Here is a 15,334-nt window from a genome sequence, read left to right on the forward strand (position 1 = left end):
TCCCTGTCTTCATACCTGAAGCTAAATTGATTAGGATCTTTTCATTTACTTGAGGTTGAAGCCAAGCAAATAGACAAAAATAAAAATGGTTGTCTTAGAAAACCTCTCCTATTGGCTTCTTACCACCACCAAATCCATCATGAAGATTTGTTATCCTCATGATTCTACCCTATTATTTCTTTTCCTCCTCGCATTCACTAGTTATTGAATGCATTCGGGCTATTTTCCTTGGAAGAAGCCAGCTAATAAATGTGATAAATTACATGTGTAACTGGAGAGAGTTTGGAAGCCCAAATGAGGGCTTCCTCTTACCCTCACTGCTTTCTCTCCAGCCCCAAATACAAGTTAGAGATCTTGGATTATAAGATGTTCAAATAGACTCAGGCTAATTTAAGCAGAAAACAAATTTAGTAGTAGGATATTGGATCATCGAATCAATGAGAAGGCTGGGGAACCCAGTTCAGAAAGGGAAAGGAGTGCTCTGGTATCTTGGCAGTGTGAAGTCAACAACATCCTTGAAAATGTGTCACTCTGGAGGAAGTGATGTCATCTACTTTGTCTCCTTATGACTCTACTCAAGATTCAAGGTCACAATAGGAAAGGGCCAATCTGCCACACTTGAGTCATATACCCTTGGGTGGGAGGTATCATTAAGACTACACACAATGAGTGAGACGAAATTCTCCCAAAGGAATTTAAGGAGATGTTACTAAAGCTACAGGGAATGGATCCTAGGTTACCAAAAGCCAACAAATGTCCTTTACTGCAAAGCAGAGACTATGACAGTAGGGATCTCAAGGAAAAAAAATGGAGGAGTGGAGGACCCTTTGGGTAGAAGGCTGCCTCATTCAGATCACATCTTATCAGAATCAGATTGTATTTTGTCAGACACTTCACACATTGTGAGAATGGAGTGGTGTTCTTTGCTTCTAAGACAGTTTCTGTTCACTGAAGCCAGACCAGCATGTAATCAGAGCAGATAGACATCTACAAGCTGTGATTTGATGAGTTCTTGGAAGCCTCCCTTCCCAACACTATCCCTTTAGCCCCTAGCCACTTCTTGATGCCTGGAATCACACCGTGCTTCAGCTATCTCTTTGGATTCAGTATCGCTATCTCCATCCCCCCTATTCAACTGGCAAATGGCTCTAGAAAGGACAGCATTGTGAATCCTTAACATCTAATACTGAACAGTTTTTTTGCTCATTTACATTAAATCAATTCAAGACAACAAACACTGAACACCTATTGTATAACAGAAACTATGCTGTATGCTAGCTTAGCATGATAAACAAGATAGAAGCAATCTCTAAACTCATGGACCTTATAGACCAGCAGGAAAGGCAGGTTCATTACAGTTAAATGATGACAAAGTGATTTTGAGAGCAATAAGGCCCTGGGGGAAGAGGGAGAAATAGGGATGAGACAAGGAGGGTGAGGGAAGAAAAGGTGAGCTCTGTGACTTTTTTGGAGTGTGGGACAGTTCTTCCAGGACCCATCTTCTGCTGTTGGCTCTCCAGGTCACATGGGCTGCTTTTTGCCTTTCCCTTCCGTCAGAGTTGAGTGCAAGGGTCCTGACAGAGAGTGCAGACCTGAGACCTGCAATGAACGCTTCTGGAAGATGCATGTGTTTGAAGACAAGGTAAGGAAATCTGTGGTCTGTCATGAGGCCACCAACCAGCACAGGGTGAGATGGCCCAGGCTGCTTCATCCAGCTGTTTGCTCCATATATTACAATAAAATATCATGTGAGTATTCTTTGTCTTTCTGCCACACCATCAGTTCTCATTACTTTGTCATCTAAACATTTTTGCATGAATATCAGCTGAGTTTTGGGGCGAGTGGCTTCAAAGAATGAATCTGTCAAGGCTATGATGTATGATTTTAAGTCTTTTATTGCCTGCAATTTTTCTTTTTATTTTAAGGGGTCTGTTTCCCCTTTTTATATTCCTCCAAGTATGAGGCTAATGTGGTTACAATAACGAAATTAGCTCATCACTTACTAACTGTTAATTTAATTTTTAATTGTCCATTAAATCAGGCACTGGGCTGTTTATATTTTAATTTTTAATGTCAGAGAGTTAAATTGCTTTCCAAATGAAGGTTAACAAGGGAGGGCTTTTCCTGACTCTGGAAACACGCGAAATCATGTGGAATCATAAACACGATGCTGCTATTAGGAATATGGACAAAGCCTGAAGAATTAAGATAATCATAAGTATTTATTGGGTACTCGCTATGTGCTAGACTCTGTGCTAAGTGCGTTAGATGCATTATCTCATTGATTCCATAAAAAGTCTGCTGTAGTTCTGTTCTTACTCCCATTTTATATATGGCAAAGCTGAGGCTCAGAGAGGGCAAGACATGAGCTTAAGGCTTCACAGCTCATAATTGGATGACCCAGGATGGAACCAAAGTCTCTCTAGCTGCACTTCTAGCACTCTGAGCTGAAATGCTACACTGCCCTGTTCAAGGAAGTAATAGGGAAAGACATGAGAATAGAAAGACAGTATAGTATAATGAGAAGGGTCCGGCTGTGGAGAGACACTAACAGATTCCCCAAAATTAAGATTCAGAATTCTTGGGCAGGGTGATCTAACAGGTCCCTTTAGGCTATTGCATTCTCAGATTCTGTGACATTTCACCTGCAGCTATGTGCTGTTAGTAGCTGAGGTTCTCATGGCCAGAGAGCTATTGGAGCTATGGGCATTTCTTCTGCCAAAAACACAGAGAGGTCAGAGTGATGCCCCCTCTTGGGTCCATTCTGTTTTCTTTGTAAACAAGAAAGAATAGCAGAACATGGCATCTTGTGTCTTAACTATTTGGACAAACAGCGTTCTGTAGGGGTGTGTGTGTGTGTGTGTGTGTGTGTGTGTGTGTGTGCGCTCGCGCGCACATATGCATGTATGTGTGTGAGTGTATGCATGTATGTGCTTGTGTGAATGTGCATCATGTACATGTGTGTTTGTGTGTGCATGTATGTGTGTGAGTGCATGCATGCATGTGCTTGTGTGTGAATGCATGTACTTGTGTGTGCCAAGTATATGAGTGTGTATGCATGTTCTTGTGTGTGCATGTGCACTTGTATGTGCATGTGTGCGTGTATGCATTGTCGTGTGTGTGTGTGTGTGTGTGTGTGTGTGTGTGTGTGTGTGTGTATTGTTCAGTGGTAACTAAGGAGTCTGGAAAGCCAGGAGGAATATACCAGAGAAGAAAGAGCCAGAGGGACAAAAGCCACAGCAGTTGCAGAAATTACTTATTTTGAGAGTATCTTTAAACATCCCTACCAAGAGCAACACTTCAGGCTCTCCTCAGCTAACCCCTAACTGGAGATAAGCTGATGGATAACTGAGAACCAAATAGCTCCTTCATTCCTTCCTTCTTACTTTTTCCCTCCCTCTCACCCTCTCTTCCTTCCTCCCTGGCTCCCCCTACACTTCCTTCCTTCCCTTTGTCTGACAAATACTCACTAGAATTCTCTGATTCAGACACCGCACTAGGTGCTGTGAAGACAGTACTGCATAGAGTGGCTCTCTTTCTTGCATATTGAGAGTTCACAGTCTAGAAGTTTCCCAGGGGCATAGAATATGGGAAAAGGGTATTACATTCAACCTTTACCTCGGGGGGGGGGGAAGGTGGGATCTTCCCCCTCTCATTTTGAGTGGAGTCAAACTGGAAGAGAAACTATGCCATTTTCAGAGACAATCAATTTCAATTTCTTTGAGGTCTGATTCTTCCATGACCCCTGGAAGCATCGTGGCATAGAATTAGAGTATGGACTCTGGAGGCAGACTTCTGGGGTCCAAATCCCGCCTTCTCTATGTCTGGCTTCTAGACCTGCGACAAGTTACTTAACCCCTTTGGGCCTCAGTTTCCTCATCTGTAAAATGGGGATAATAAGAACTTCTATTTCAGGGAGTTGTTGCCAGCGTTAAGTAAGAATACTTACAAAGTACTTAGAAAGGTGTCTGGTCCATACTAAATGTCGGATAAAGGTTTGTTAAGTAGATGAAACTTCCACTGCATGTCCCTACGTAGCTCCTGGACTAATAACCTGGCCAAGACTTAGCTGATTTCCTCTGGGGCTTTGTTGTATGTGATCCTGGGGCTCTAATGGTAAGGTAGCAGGACATCGACACGGACTTAAACCTTTCTCTCCTCCCCCCTCATGAGCAGACTCCAGGCACCACCAACCTTTACTTTGTCTCAGGAGAGCCCAAGGACATTTGTTTTGTAGAATTCTTGGAAACCTTGCTAGGTAGTCAGGTTGCCTGGGTGACATGGGCAGTTTCTTTGTATGTTTGATACCTGTGGCCCAGATTTTAGCTCCTGAGAATAAAATGTTTATGTGTTGAACTGTGCCCCTAAGGAGCAAGTTGTGTATGTGTAGAATGTACATGTTTAGGAATACCTGGGTCCCTAGATGTCCCTCTCTTTCCTAAGAAGAATATGAGACAAGACCCCAAAGAACAAAAAGCCTAAGTAAAGCCAACATTCTGATCCTGGCCCCCAGAGCACTGCCAGACCCATCCAAGAGCTTCTGAAAAACAATTGAGTTCTAAAAGGAAACAAGAGGAACAGTCAATGGGGCTTGGTGATACTGGCTAAATTCCCACTGTGATTAAATTTCATATTTTACCCTGGGCTGGGATGGTTTCCAGAGACCAGTTTATGAAAACAGCTATATTGAGCCAGCTCTGTTTTCCTAAATAACTATGAAATTTAGAGCCCTTTTCTGAATTGGCAGGGTCTCAGAGAGGAAAGGGCTCTCATCAGTGAAAGACACACCAGCTTGGAGTCTGGTAATACCCAATTTCCCAGATTACTCTAGGAGATATGCAAAAGCAGACATTGTTCTTAACCAGAATAATCTAGCAGAGTGACATGGTTTGGGGGGTGAGACATCCTGAGTTTTAGTCCTGGCTCTGCTGCTTATTAGGTGGTTACCTTTAGAAAAATCACCAATCTTTTTAAGCCTTAGATCCTTCATCTGTAAAATGGGTGTGTTAGTCAGTTGTTAGTTATTCTGCAGTAACAAATAGTCCCCCAAATCTTGGCGGCTTACGGCAACAGAGATTTATTTCTCATGTTTCAGCTGTGTTTAACTCTCACCTATGGTTCTATAGATCATCTCCATGTAGATTCTTCATTTCACGATCTAAAATAAAGAATCATCCACTTTCCTATGGATGCATATGGGTTAAGGAGTGATGGTAGAGTCATGCAATGTCTCTTTCACTCAGATGTCCCCTATCTTCACTTTTGCTCACGTTCCATTTGCCGTGGGGGCAGGGATATTATACTTCTCCCACAGAGAGGCAGTGCAAATCACATGTTGGCTAACAGGGTCGTATAACCCTCTTACAGGCAGGACAACAAATAATTTGGTATATTGTACCTACCATAATGAGATAATAATACTCTCTTCTTCACAGGATAGTTATGTAGCCCAAATGGAATCATACACATGAAAGTTTATTACAAACTATTAAGTTCTGTGTTCAAGCTAATTATTACCCTTTAATGCCAAATTCTCTATGGGTCTCATAGAGGTTGAGTGGAGACATATTTTGTGCATTTCTGTATTTATTTAGAAATCTGTTTGTCTTCAAATATATTCCCCGTGTTCTTTGAGGACTGTCTTGGTGATTTCAATATCAACTTCTCTCCATCCAGCCCTTCTTATAGAACCATAGAATTCAAAGAGTTTAGTTAGTTTTACATGCACATAAATGTCTGGCCCAGTATTTTGGAAACTCATGATAAAGAATTGTGGCATTACCTGGCTTTGTGTCACTAAGAATGACAGATTCTCCTGAATGGAGCTGGGCTTTGTCAGATGAGATATGACCCTTCATTGTCAACTACTCATTGATTGACTCTATTCTTACTGCTGGAGAAGACATTTACAGAATCACGTCAGAGACTGGAAAAAAATCTCCATGGACAATTGATTAGGAAACTGGAGATCTGGAATCTTGAGAAGGGGATTAAGAAACATGAAAATGCCAGGAAAAAGCTCATTCAGACTTAGAAGAAGTCTTCGCTAGTTAATTAATTTATTCAATAAAGTATATTGAGTGCCTATTCTGTGCTAGGCACTTGGTATTCAAATAATTTGCTCATTCATTTATCATTTTATTTGATAAATATTTATTGGACATCTATACTCAACACACTGTTTTAGGCACTGGGAGTCTATCAGTGAACAGAACACTCAAAACTCCTTGTCATTAGGGAGCTTATCTTTTAGAGATGGGGGGACCACTCAGGAGACACACAACAAATAAAAAAGCAAGTGAAATAGATGATATAATGGCACAAAATTAAGAAAATAAGTAAAGAATATAGTAAGTATTGAAGATAGGGATATTTTAAACAGGGTATCTTGGAAGGTCTGACTGAAATAGTGACATTTGAGAAAAGGCTTTAAGGAGGGTGAGGGAGCAAGACTTGTAGAAGAATGAGCCATGCAGAGGGAATAGTGTGGGCTCTGTAAGGCAGGAGCATGCCTGGTGTGTTTGAGAGACTGCAAGAAGGCCACTGCGGGCTGGTGTGGCATGAGCTGGGAGGATAATAATGAAAGATGATGTCAGGTAGGAACAGGGGCCAGATCATGTAGAGTCTTGTAGACCATTGTAAGCATTTGAACTTTTTTCTGGGTGAAAGAGAAACTCAACTGAAGGTTTTTAAGCAGAGGACCAAGAACTGAACGACAGTTTTTTCAAGGTTCATTGTGACTGTGCTCTTGACAATGGACTGTGTCTTAACTACCTAAAAGGTAGTTAGGACAGAATCAAGAGAGACCTGGTGGAAGGCCAATGCAACAATGTAAGTGAGAAGTAGTGGGGGCTCAGAGCAAGCCAATATGTGGTAGTGATAACAGGTGGTTAGATTTAGAATATATTGGTATATATTTTATTTATTATTTTTTATATTGGTATATTTTAAAGGTAGAGCTGACAATATTTGCATGTGAATTAGATAGAAAGAAGAAAACAGGGCCCTTGCTCTCATGGGGTAACAGACACCAAGCATATGATTACAGGGCAGATAGAGGTGTGGTGGTAGGAGTACACACAAGTCCTTCTTGGGTACCTGGCATAGAAGTAATGAGATATCTTACCTGAATTTTACAGGATGGGTGAGATTTTTTTCCAAGAGAAGAAGGGGCTCTAAAAATGGTACATTGAGATAGAAGCCATCCAATGTTGGTGGAATGCAAATTGTGAAGAGTGGTGAGAGATGAGACTAGAAGATTGTAAGGAGCCAAGCTTTGGAGGGCTTATAGGCTAACTTGAGGAAGTGGAGCTCCCCTGCCCCATCACTTTTTTTCAGGTGATATGCCTTGGTTTCCACAACAAGTGACATTGTCAGATTTGGGCTCCTCCGTGCAGGGTCCTCCATGCATTGGAGGTGGAGGCAGACTTGGAGGCAGGCATGCAAGTTAGGTGGGTCTGAAAGTTGGGTGGGGACACGGTAGATAAGCCATGATTCAAGGCAGCAGAATTAGGTTGACAGACTCTGACCTCTCAATCACAGTCACAGTCCTGAGGAGCATGACAATAATGAAGCATTGCTCCAAAGATTGTACCTACTGGTTGTACCACTTCCTTCCATGTGGTATAGGCTTCCTGCCCTTTTCTAGAACCTGCAGGGAGACTTTTTAGCATTCAGGTAAATGCTGGAGAAAAATGACCATTTTGGAGGGCAAGGGACAGAAATCCAATTTAAGTTACAAAAGCATGTAGCATAGAAGGATACTGGGGCAGCCCTAGATTCATGTTTTCTGCTGGTTACTCAACAGTATGAAAAAAAATCCAACTTTCTTCCAATATATCTTTTTTTAAACAAATAATCACATATTTCTTTTTTTTACTTTTTAATGTTTATTATTTATTTTTGGGAGACAGAGAGACAGAGTGCAAGCAGAGGAGGGGCAGAGAGAGAGGGAGACACAGAATCTGAAGCAGGCTCCAGAACCCACAAACCATAAGATCACGACCTGAACTGCAGGCCACTTAACTGAGCCACCCAGGCACCCCCAAATATATCTTTATAAAAAGGTAAGATACAATTGGCTGTGTCTGGGTCACATGACCACCCTTAGGCCAATCACACTGAACAGGATGGTATAGAACCTGATTGGCTCAGCTTGGGTCATATAAAAATAACCCCTGTGCACCTAGAGGAAGTGGTTAAGGAACTTTATTGGACAGACACAAAGCAACAGTGATCAGAGTCCATTCTCTTGTGCAGAACACTCTCTGGAGAGGTGTTGGAGAAGAAGTGGCTTGCAGGTCTGGAGTCCAACCTAGCTCCAGCATTCTGCAACTCTATCTCTTGCCTGACCCTACAGGCTGCATTTGAATCACATAGCTATCATTTGCTTCCAAATTAAGCCATGCACTCTCAAACTGAAGAATTGTCTTAGGTAGTTCTCAATGCCAGGATAACCTGCCCTTCTCAAACTTGGCCTCTTCCCAAACTCAATACAAACGTTTCTTCCTCCGTGTAGTGTTTCTGTCATGACCAAGGGAGAATGAATGATCCAGTCTGTGTGCCTGTGGCAGTTTTTTCGTACCTCTGCTATAATGTCTAGAATATTGCCTTGTACCCAGCTGCTTACTGTCTGCCTCAGATCTTTGCTTCCCAGACCATGATCTTCTTGAAGACAATGACTAGATCTCATTCATCTTTGTATCCAAGTTCCATGAACAGTAACAGGAACATGATAGATATTCAAAACTGGTAGCTCAAAATGGTGATTTCTTTTTCCTCTGGCGAGACTGAGTTTGTATAAAATCAGCATTTCTTTTCTTTTTTAAAAAAAATTTTAAATAAAATTAGTTAACATAGAGTGTAGTATTGGTATCAGGAGTGGGATTTAGTGATCCTTACATATAACACCCAGTGCTCATCCCATTAAGTGCCCTCCTTAATGCCCATCACTCATTTAGCCCATCCCCCCACCCACCTCCCCTCCAGCAACCCTCAGTTTATTCTCTGTATTAAGAGTCTCTTATGATTTGCCTCCCTGTTTTATCTTGTTTTATTTTTCCTTCCTTCCCCCTATGTTCATCTGTTTTGTTTTTTTAAAAAAATTTTTAAAGTTTATTTATTCTTGAGAGAGAGACAGAGAGAGCCAGTTGAGAGGGGAAGACAGAGAGGGAGAGGGAGAGAATCCCAAGCAGGCTCTGCACTGACAACAAGGAGCCCGTTGTGGGGCTCGAACCCACTGTGTGATCAACCGAGCTGAAACCAAACCAGTCGCTTAACCAACTGAGCCACCCAAGCACCTCATCTGTTTTTTTTTTCTTAAATTCCACATATGAGTGAAATCATATATTTGTCTTTCTATGACTGAAAAGTCAGCATTTCTTAAAGAATACTAGCCCAGTAAGATGAAATGCTAAATATTCAGAGTAGATACGTAGTCTTTGTCTTCATGACAACTCTTCTTTTGGGGAAATGCCTTTCCCCCTCTCCCATGCTTAGTTTATTTTCAGAGCCTACTTCATACCCCAGGACACTGAAATTGAATTGGACATGGGTCCATGATCCAAAAAAGGTAAATTGTGGAAAAAATTATTTCCTTCTGTATCATAGATTGTCAGCTTGAGACTTCCGTGGAGCAATATCACTGTCCAATGCAAAAGCCAAGAGATGTTCAAATACATGAGAAGAAAATACAGAAGAAAAAGTGAAAGAGGGACTGAAGGGAGGAAGGAGGGGGAGAGAGAGATAGAGATAAAGAGAGAGAGGGAGAAGAGAGGGAGAGAAAAAGAGACTGGTTGATTGATTAGATGGCATAATTTGAACCCCTGGATCCAGTTATCCTAAAGTGTATACAATCCTAGGATTTAGAGTTATATGAACCAATGCATTCTTTTTCATTTAAACTAGATTTAGTTGGGCTTCTCCCATTTGCAGCCAAAAATTGCAGCCAAGATTAATACAATATTATATTTGCCTCTTAAAGAGACAGAAGTCCTACTGGAACATAAAAGACTCTGACAAGTCCTGTAGGAAAGAAATCTGTCTCACTTTGTAGCTGTTTTTTTTTTTTAAGTTTATTTACTTATTTTGAAAGAGAGAGAGCGCAAGCTGGGGAGGGGCAAAGAAAGAGGGAGAGAGAGAATCCCAAGCAGTCTCCATGCTGCCAGGGCAGAGCCAGATGCAGGGCTCAATCTCACAAACTGTGAGATCATGACCTGAGTTGAAATTGTGAGCCAGACACTCAACTGACTGAGCCACCCAGGTGCCCCTGTTTCAGTTTGTTTAACCAAGTCTCTCCCAAACGCATTTGATCACCAATGCCTTTTGTCTAGTAACAAGTATTAATATTTGTAAGCCTACTGTTTCTACACTTTGTGAAATATGGGACTGAAACATTTGCTAATTAGGCTAAGAGAGCATACATTTAATAAGAGAAAATGAAGGTAATTAGTGTGCACAAGGATCAGATCCATGACGTGGGTCAACATAATGGGGAGAGGGCTAATACACTGAGTTAGGGGAATTCTCTGGCTCCAGAAGACTTTGCAGCACTTTAGTTAATAATACTAGCAGTAGAGTAATAGTATTAATTCTACTACTACTAGTAATTAAGATGATTAATATTGATCATACACTTGCTGTGTGCCAGGAACAGTGCAGAAGCTCAGAGAAGTTGAATAACTTTTCCAAGGTGACAAAGCTGGGGAGGTGGAGGGATCAATATTTGAACCCAGGTCTGGCTGACATGGAGACCCAGGCTCTTTGCCACTAAATGTTCATCCTTGAAAACTTGAAAATAAATCATCTAACTAGATGTATTGCATATTTAAAAAAAATTTTAATGTTTATTTTTGAGTGAGAAACAGAGTGCCAGTGGGGGAGGGGCAGAGAGAGGGAGACACAGAATCTGAAGCAGGCTCCAGGCTCCGAGCTGTCCACACACAGCCTGACATGGGGCTCAAACCCACAAACCACAAAATCATGACCTGAGCCAAAGTCGGACACTTAACTCACTGAGCCACCCAGGCACCCCGATGCACTAGACATTTCTGATAACTACTGGCACATTTACATTTCACCAAGGAATCCAGTCAAAGAACCTCCTCGTGTTTTCACAAGCCCGTTTTCTGCTACACCCTAGCTGAAGCCACTCATGTGAATTGTAAATACATGCTAATATCATTATATTGTCATTTGTCTCAGCGCTCCTTTAATGGGCCCAGTGTTTTTAGCTCCACAGAGGTACAGTGCAGAATAGAAATTTTGAAAAACAAATCCAGGACCATCTGCATGCTGCTGTTTGGGGACTGTGATTGTGATGTGAGCACAAGAGAAAGAAGGTGTCTGTAGGTGGATGCTGGCCATTTTGCTCCAACGTGCGACAACTCTGAAGGACCGTTCTAGCTTCAGAGCACCCCACAGGATTAGCCATGGCCATCTTGGGGGATGCCTTACCCCATCCTGCTTTCCCTTCCTTCCTTCCCCAGGTGTTGATGCCAACAGTGCCCCTAATAAGTCTCTTGCACACTGAAGTCTGTCTCAGAGGTGGCTTCATTTTAAATATTCATATTTAAATGTGCCTTTTAAATATTATCAACTTTTCAAATTCAGACCTTCAATCTCCCCTAGAAAGTCTTGCCTGACTCCCTTACACCATCATATATCCCTCTCTGCTCCCTTGAGTCCTTGTATATAACTCAGTTAGAGCATGCATCACATTGCACTGGATTATTTACTTTTGTGTTTATCTTTCACTAGACTATGGGCAGCTTAAGTGTTTTATTTGTATTTGTTCCCCCAACCCCATTCATAGCTCAGGGTCTGGCACAGAATAGTTTCATAGTAAATGTTTGCTAGAGGATTCCGACCTCTTAAACTTTATAAATGCTTTAATAGAAGTGTTTTTTTGTTTTGTTTTTTAGATGACTGAAACCAGCTTGAGGGGATACAAAAATATATTCACACACAGAAACTAAAAATTTCAGTGAAAATAACTTTAAGAACATCTGGATCAAGAGGTCCAAGTCATGGGTGTCTGGGTGGCTCAGTCGGTTAAGAGTCCAACTCTTGATCTTGGCTCAGGCCACGATCTCATAGTTCATGAGATTGAGCCCCACGTAGGGCTCTGTGCCGACAGCACAGAGCCTATTTGGGATTCTCTCTGTCCCTCTCTCTCTCTGCCCCTTTCCTGCTCACATTCTTTCTCTCTCTCTCAAAATAAATAAATCAACTTAAAAAAAAAAAAGAGGTCCAAGTGAATGATATATACTCAGTTTTTCCATCTCTCGGCCTGTTTTGCCCTCTTTTGTCTTCTTTCTCAGCTGGGCTCTCTAGAATGGCAGCTCTGAGCATACATCCCATTAAATAAACAAACCCAAGGGAAAAAGAATGAATATCTCTTGATCCCAGTAAAAACCCAGAGCTGAAATCTCACTGGACCAGCCTGGGTCATATGCCCATGTGTGAACCAATCATTGTGGCTAGCAGACTGACTACACTCGGGTTTTTTGCTCATCCTTGGAAGGCAGAGGGTGTCAGTCCTACCAGAATCCACAGCCTGAGGATGGGAGAGGGGTGGATAACCAAGGTAACTTACTGGTGTTTTTATCAGAAGAAGGGGGATGGATCAGGTCAGGCCAAACAAAAGATGTCCACATTGCATGTTAGGATTCTATGTTGGGGATGTTAGCAAAGACAAGAGGAGTAGAACCCACTGAGGAAAAATGCTGCAGCAAACAGCAGATCCTAGAAGCCAGGTAAATGAGAGTGACTCTTCACTTTATACAGTTAATCAGGAAGCTTCCCCCTTCTTCCTTTGGTATAGTACCCTATTACATTTTAGTGTTTTCCCCCAGATTATCAGATGCACACCTGTATATGAAGCCATGTATGCCTTTGCCATGAGAAAGTATGCAAAGTCTGGTTTATCTGACAGGCTAACCTGGAGACATGCAAAACCCCCACTACCCCAGAGGGATGCAGGATAAGTGTCCATCAAAACAGGTTATTTGTGAGATTAATCAGGAACATTTCTGTGATGGGAATTTGGGAACGCTGAACTCAAAAATTTTCAATGGGTGTCTTTCCTGCAAGACTTCTCAGAGACTTTAATGTGCTAATGATCATTGAGATTTTCCATGAGGGGGAACAGATGGCAGAATTTCCTGACTCTTCCACATGGAACCATTTTTGGGACGTGCATATCACAAGGCTAGTGTTACAGAGAAAACATTTCGGATTGGCTGCACAATACCATCTTTCAAAAACATTTGCAAAATTCTAATAACGGAATTTGATTGTTACATAGTCAGAGCTGTCAAACATGAAATGGATTCGTATGTTTATGGGGCAGACCACTGAACATAGGTATAGCTATTAAACAGCTTCTCTATTTTAAAAGGAATTTCATTGGGTTCTTGCAGACATAAACATCACCTCAGAAGGTCACGAATCCCTTTTCCCCACCAGATTCTTTATCCAAGAACATGACATTAAATCCGTTTGCTATCACACCACAACCTTGTTAAGTTCTAGTGTCCCTTCAATCGTCCTTTCAATCCCAGGCCACCATTTTGTCCATTCTTTACATTTTCTCTGCCTGTTCTTACCTCCAGGCCTTTGTTCTGGCGGTTCCCCCTGCCTGAAGTGCCTTCCTCAGCACCCTGTTTTATGGCGTCCAATTGGGTACAGCCTGCTAGGCTCTCCTCCCCAAAGCTGAGTCCTATTTGCCAGATTATAGTTGTGTTTTGGAAGTCACAGCTGTTGGGGGGAGAGGAAGAGTGTCTAGCTGTGTGTATACATGTGTGCACACGTATGCTGGGAGGGTCAGTGCTTGGGACTCAGTGATAGAGATTTCTGGTTGTAGAATGGTTGTGGAGGAGATGAACGTCCCTCTTCCCTCTGTGGTCTAGGGACACACTGAAACAGCCTGGAAAAGCAAGGAGTTGTAAGGAGAATGAACAGGGAGCTGCAGAGAACTTAAGTCTTATTCCCCTTTTGGCACTTCTTGGATCTGTGATTTTTGGGTGAATCACTTTCCTGTCTGTGTCTTGATTTCTTCCTCACTAAAATGATAGGATTGGAATAGACTGGTGGTTATCATACTTCACTGATCACTGGAGTCACGTGGAAAGCTGGTTAAAAAACAGTTTTCTGGGCTCCAGTCCCTGGAGAAAGGTTTATAACTTTGGGTGATGCCTGAGGATTTGAATTTTAACAAGCTCATCCAGGTATGGGAAACATTGAGCTAGATTATTTCTAAGACCTTTTTTCCAAAACAAAGCATTGATTGATAAAATCTGTCCTTCTGGAGTGGTGGATTAGTCAAAGTCTCTCTCCACACCATCCCTACTGCCATGGTTCTAATGGAGCTGTCAATCTCAGGACACCATCCAAGACTCAAGTCTGTCCAATCATAGGACCACAGCCCTCTGGTCACTAAGAAGAACGTTTGGAAGTCATGTGACCAAGCCAAGCCAATCAGAGCTCTTCCCTTAGACATTTTGCTTGGAGCTAGAGGAGAAATAGCCTGTTCCCTTCGGTCATGGAACTCGGAAGGTCCTTATCCAGGACTGCCAGGTGCCATATGCTCTGCCTTATGAAGAAGACCTGTCTGTTGCAGGAGAGTGTGATGCTGGGCAGAAAACAGCTGGAGTGAGATGGGCAGAGTCAGAGACAATCCCACTGGCCTCGTTTCTCTGGTCCCAGTAGCTGCCCTAATGACTTCTGTCTATTCTGTGAACTAACCCCTCCTCTGTGAAACAGGAAAGCCCCCCTTTGCACAAGCCAGCTGAAGTTGGTCTCTGTCACTTTCAACTAAGAGAATCCTGTGGTAAATTCAGGATTCAAACCTCAGTCTGTCTCTAAAATCTGTGTTTCTTCTCACTGCTGTTCAACCTTGTCTTCTTCAATGGTGGCAAACAGCTTTTTTCATTAATGCTCCTCTGCTCCCTGCAGAAAATCTCTGCTCCTCCACCAGCTCCAGCAGTTTTTAAAGCTTAGCCCTCCTGCATGAATCTCACTGTGCTCCTTTCTTCCTCCTTTCTGTTCTGGTACTTCTTTTTGCACAAGTCATTTGCTAATGATCATTTACTGCCATGGACCATAATTTCTCGTATCTATATTAAGCCTTTGTAACTTTTTTGCTCTATCTCCTCAATTAAATTATAAGCTCCTGGAGGGCAGAGGACATAAACTATATTTTTAAACACATTCTCCACCACTATGGGCACAGGGATGATCAAGGCAACTCCGGTTTTGTTGATTTGTAAGTGGAGGAGCTGGGATTCAAACCCGGGTAGGGTAGCCTCAGAACCTTTGCTTGTAGGTACTAGGT

At 42.2% G+C, this 15,334-nt stretch overlaps 1 protein-coding gene across 2 annotated transcripts in view; it reads left to right on the forward strand.

The window, feature by feature from the left end:
* Nucleotides 1–15,334, forward strand: part of SRRM4 (serine/arginine repetitive matrix 4) — a 474,160-nt gene that overhangs the window by 267,629 nt on the left and 191,197 nt on the right. For both annotated transcript variants that reach the window (XM_045042073.1, XM_045042072.1), the window contains one exon: nucleotides 1,521–1,642. In XM_045042073.1, coding sequence (XP_044898008.1) covers nucleotides 1,521–1,642 — 122 coding nt within the window. The remainder of the gene's footprint in view (nucleotides 1–1,520; nucleotides 1,643–15,334) is intronic.

This window comes from Felis catus, chromosome D3 (genome assembly GCF_018350175.1).
Source record: "Felis catus isolate Fca126 chromosome D3, F.catus_Fca126_mat1.0, whole genome shotgun sequence".
In the NCBI taxonomy this organism is placed as follows: domain Eukaryota; kingdom Metazoa; phylum Chordata; class Mammalia; order Carnivora; family Felidae; genus Felis; species Felis catus.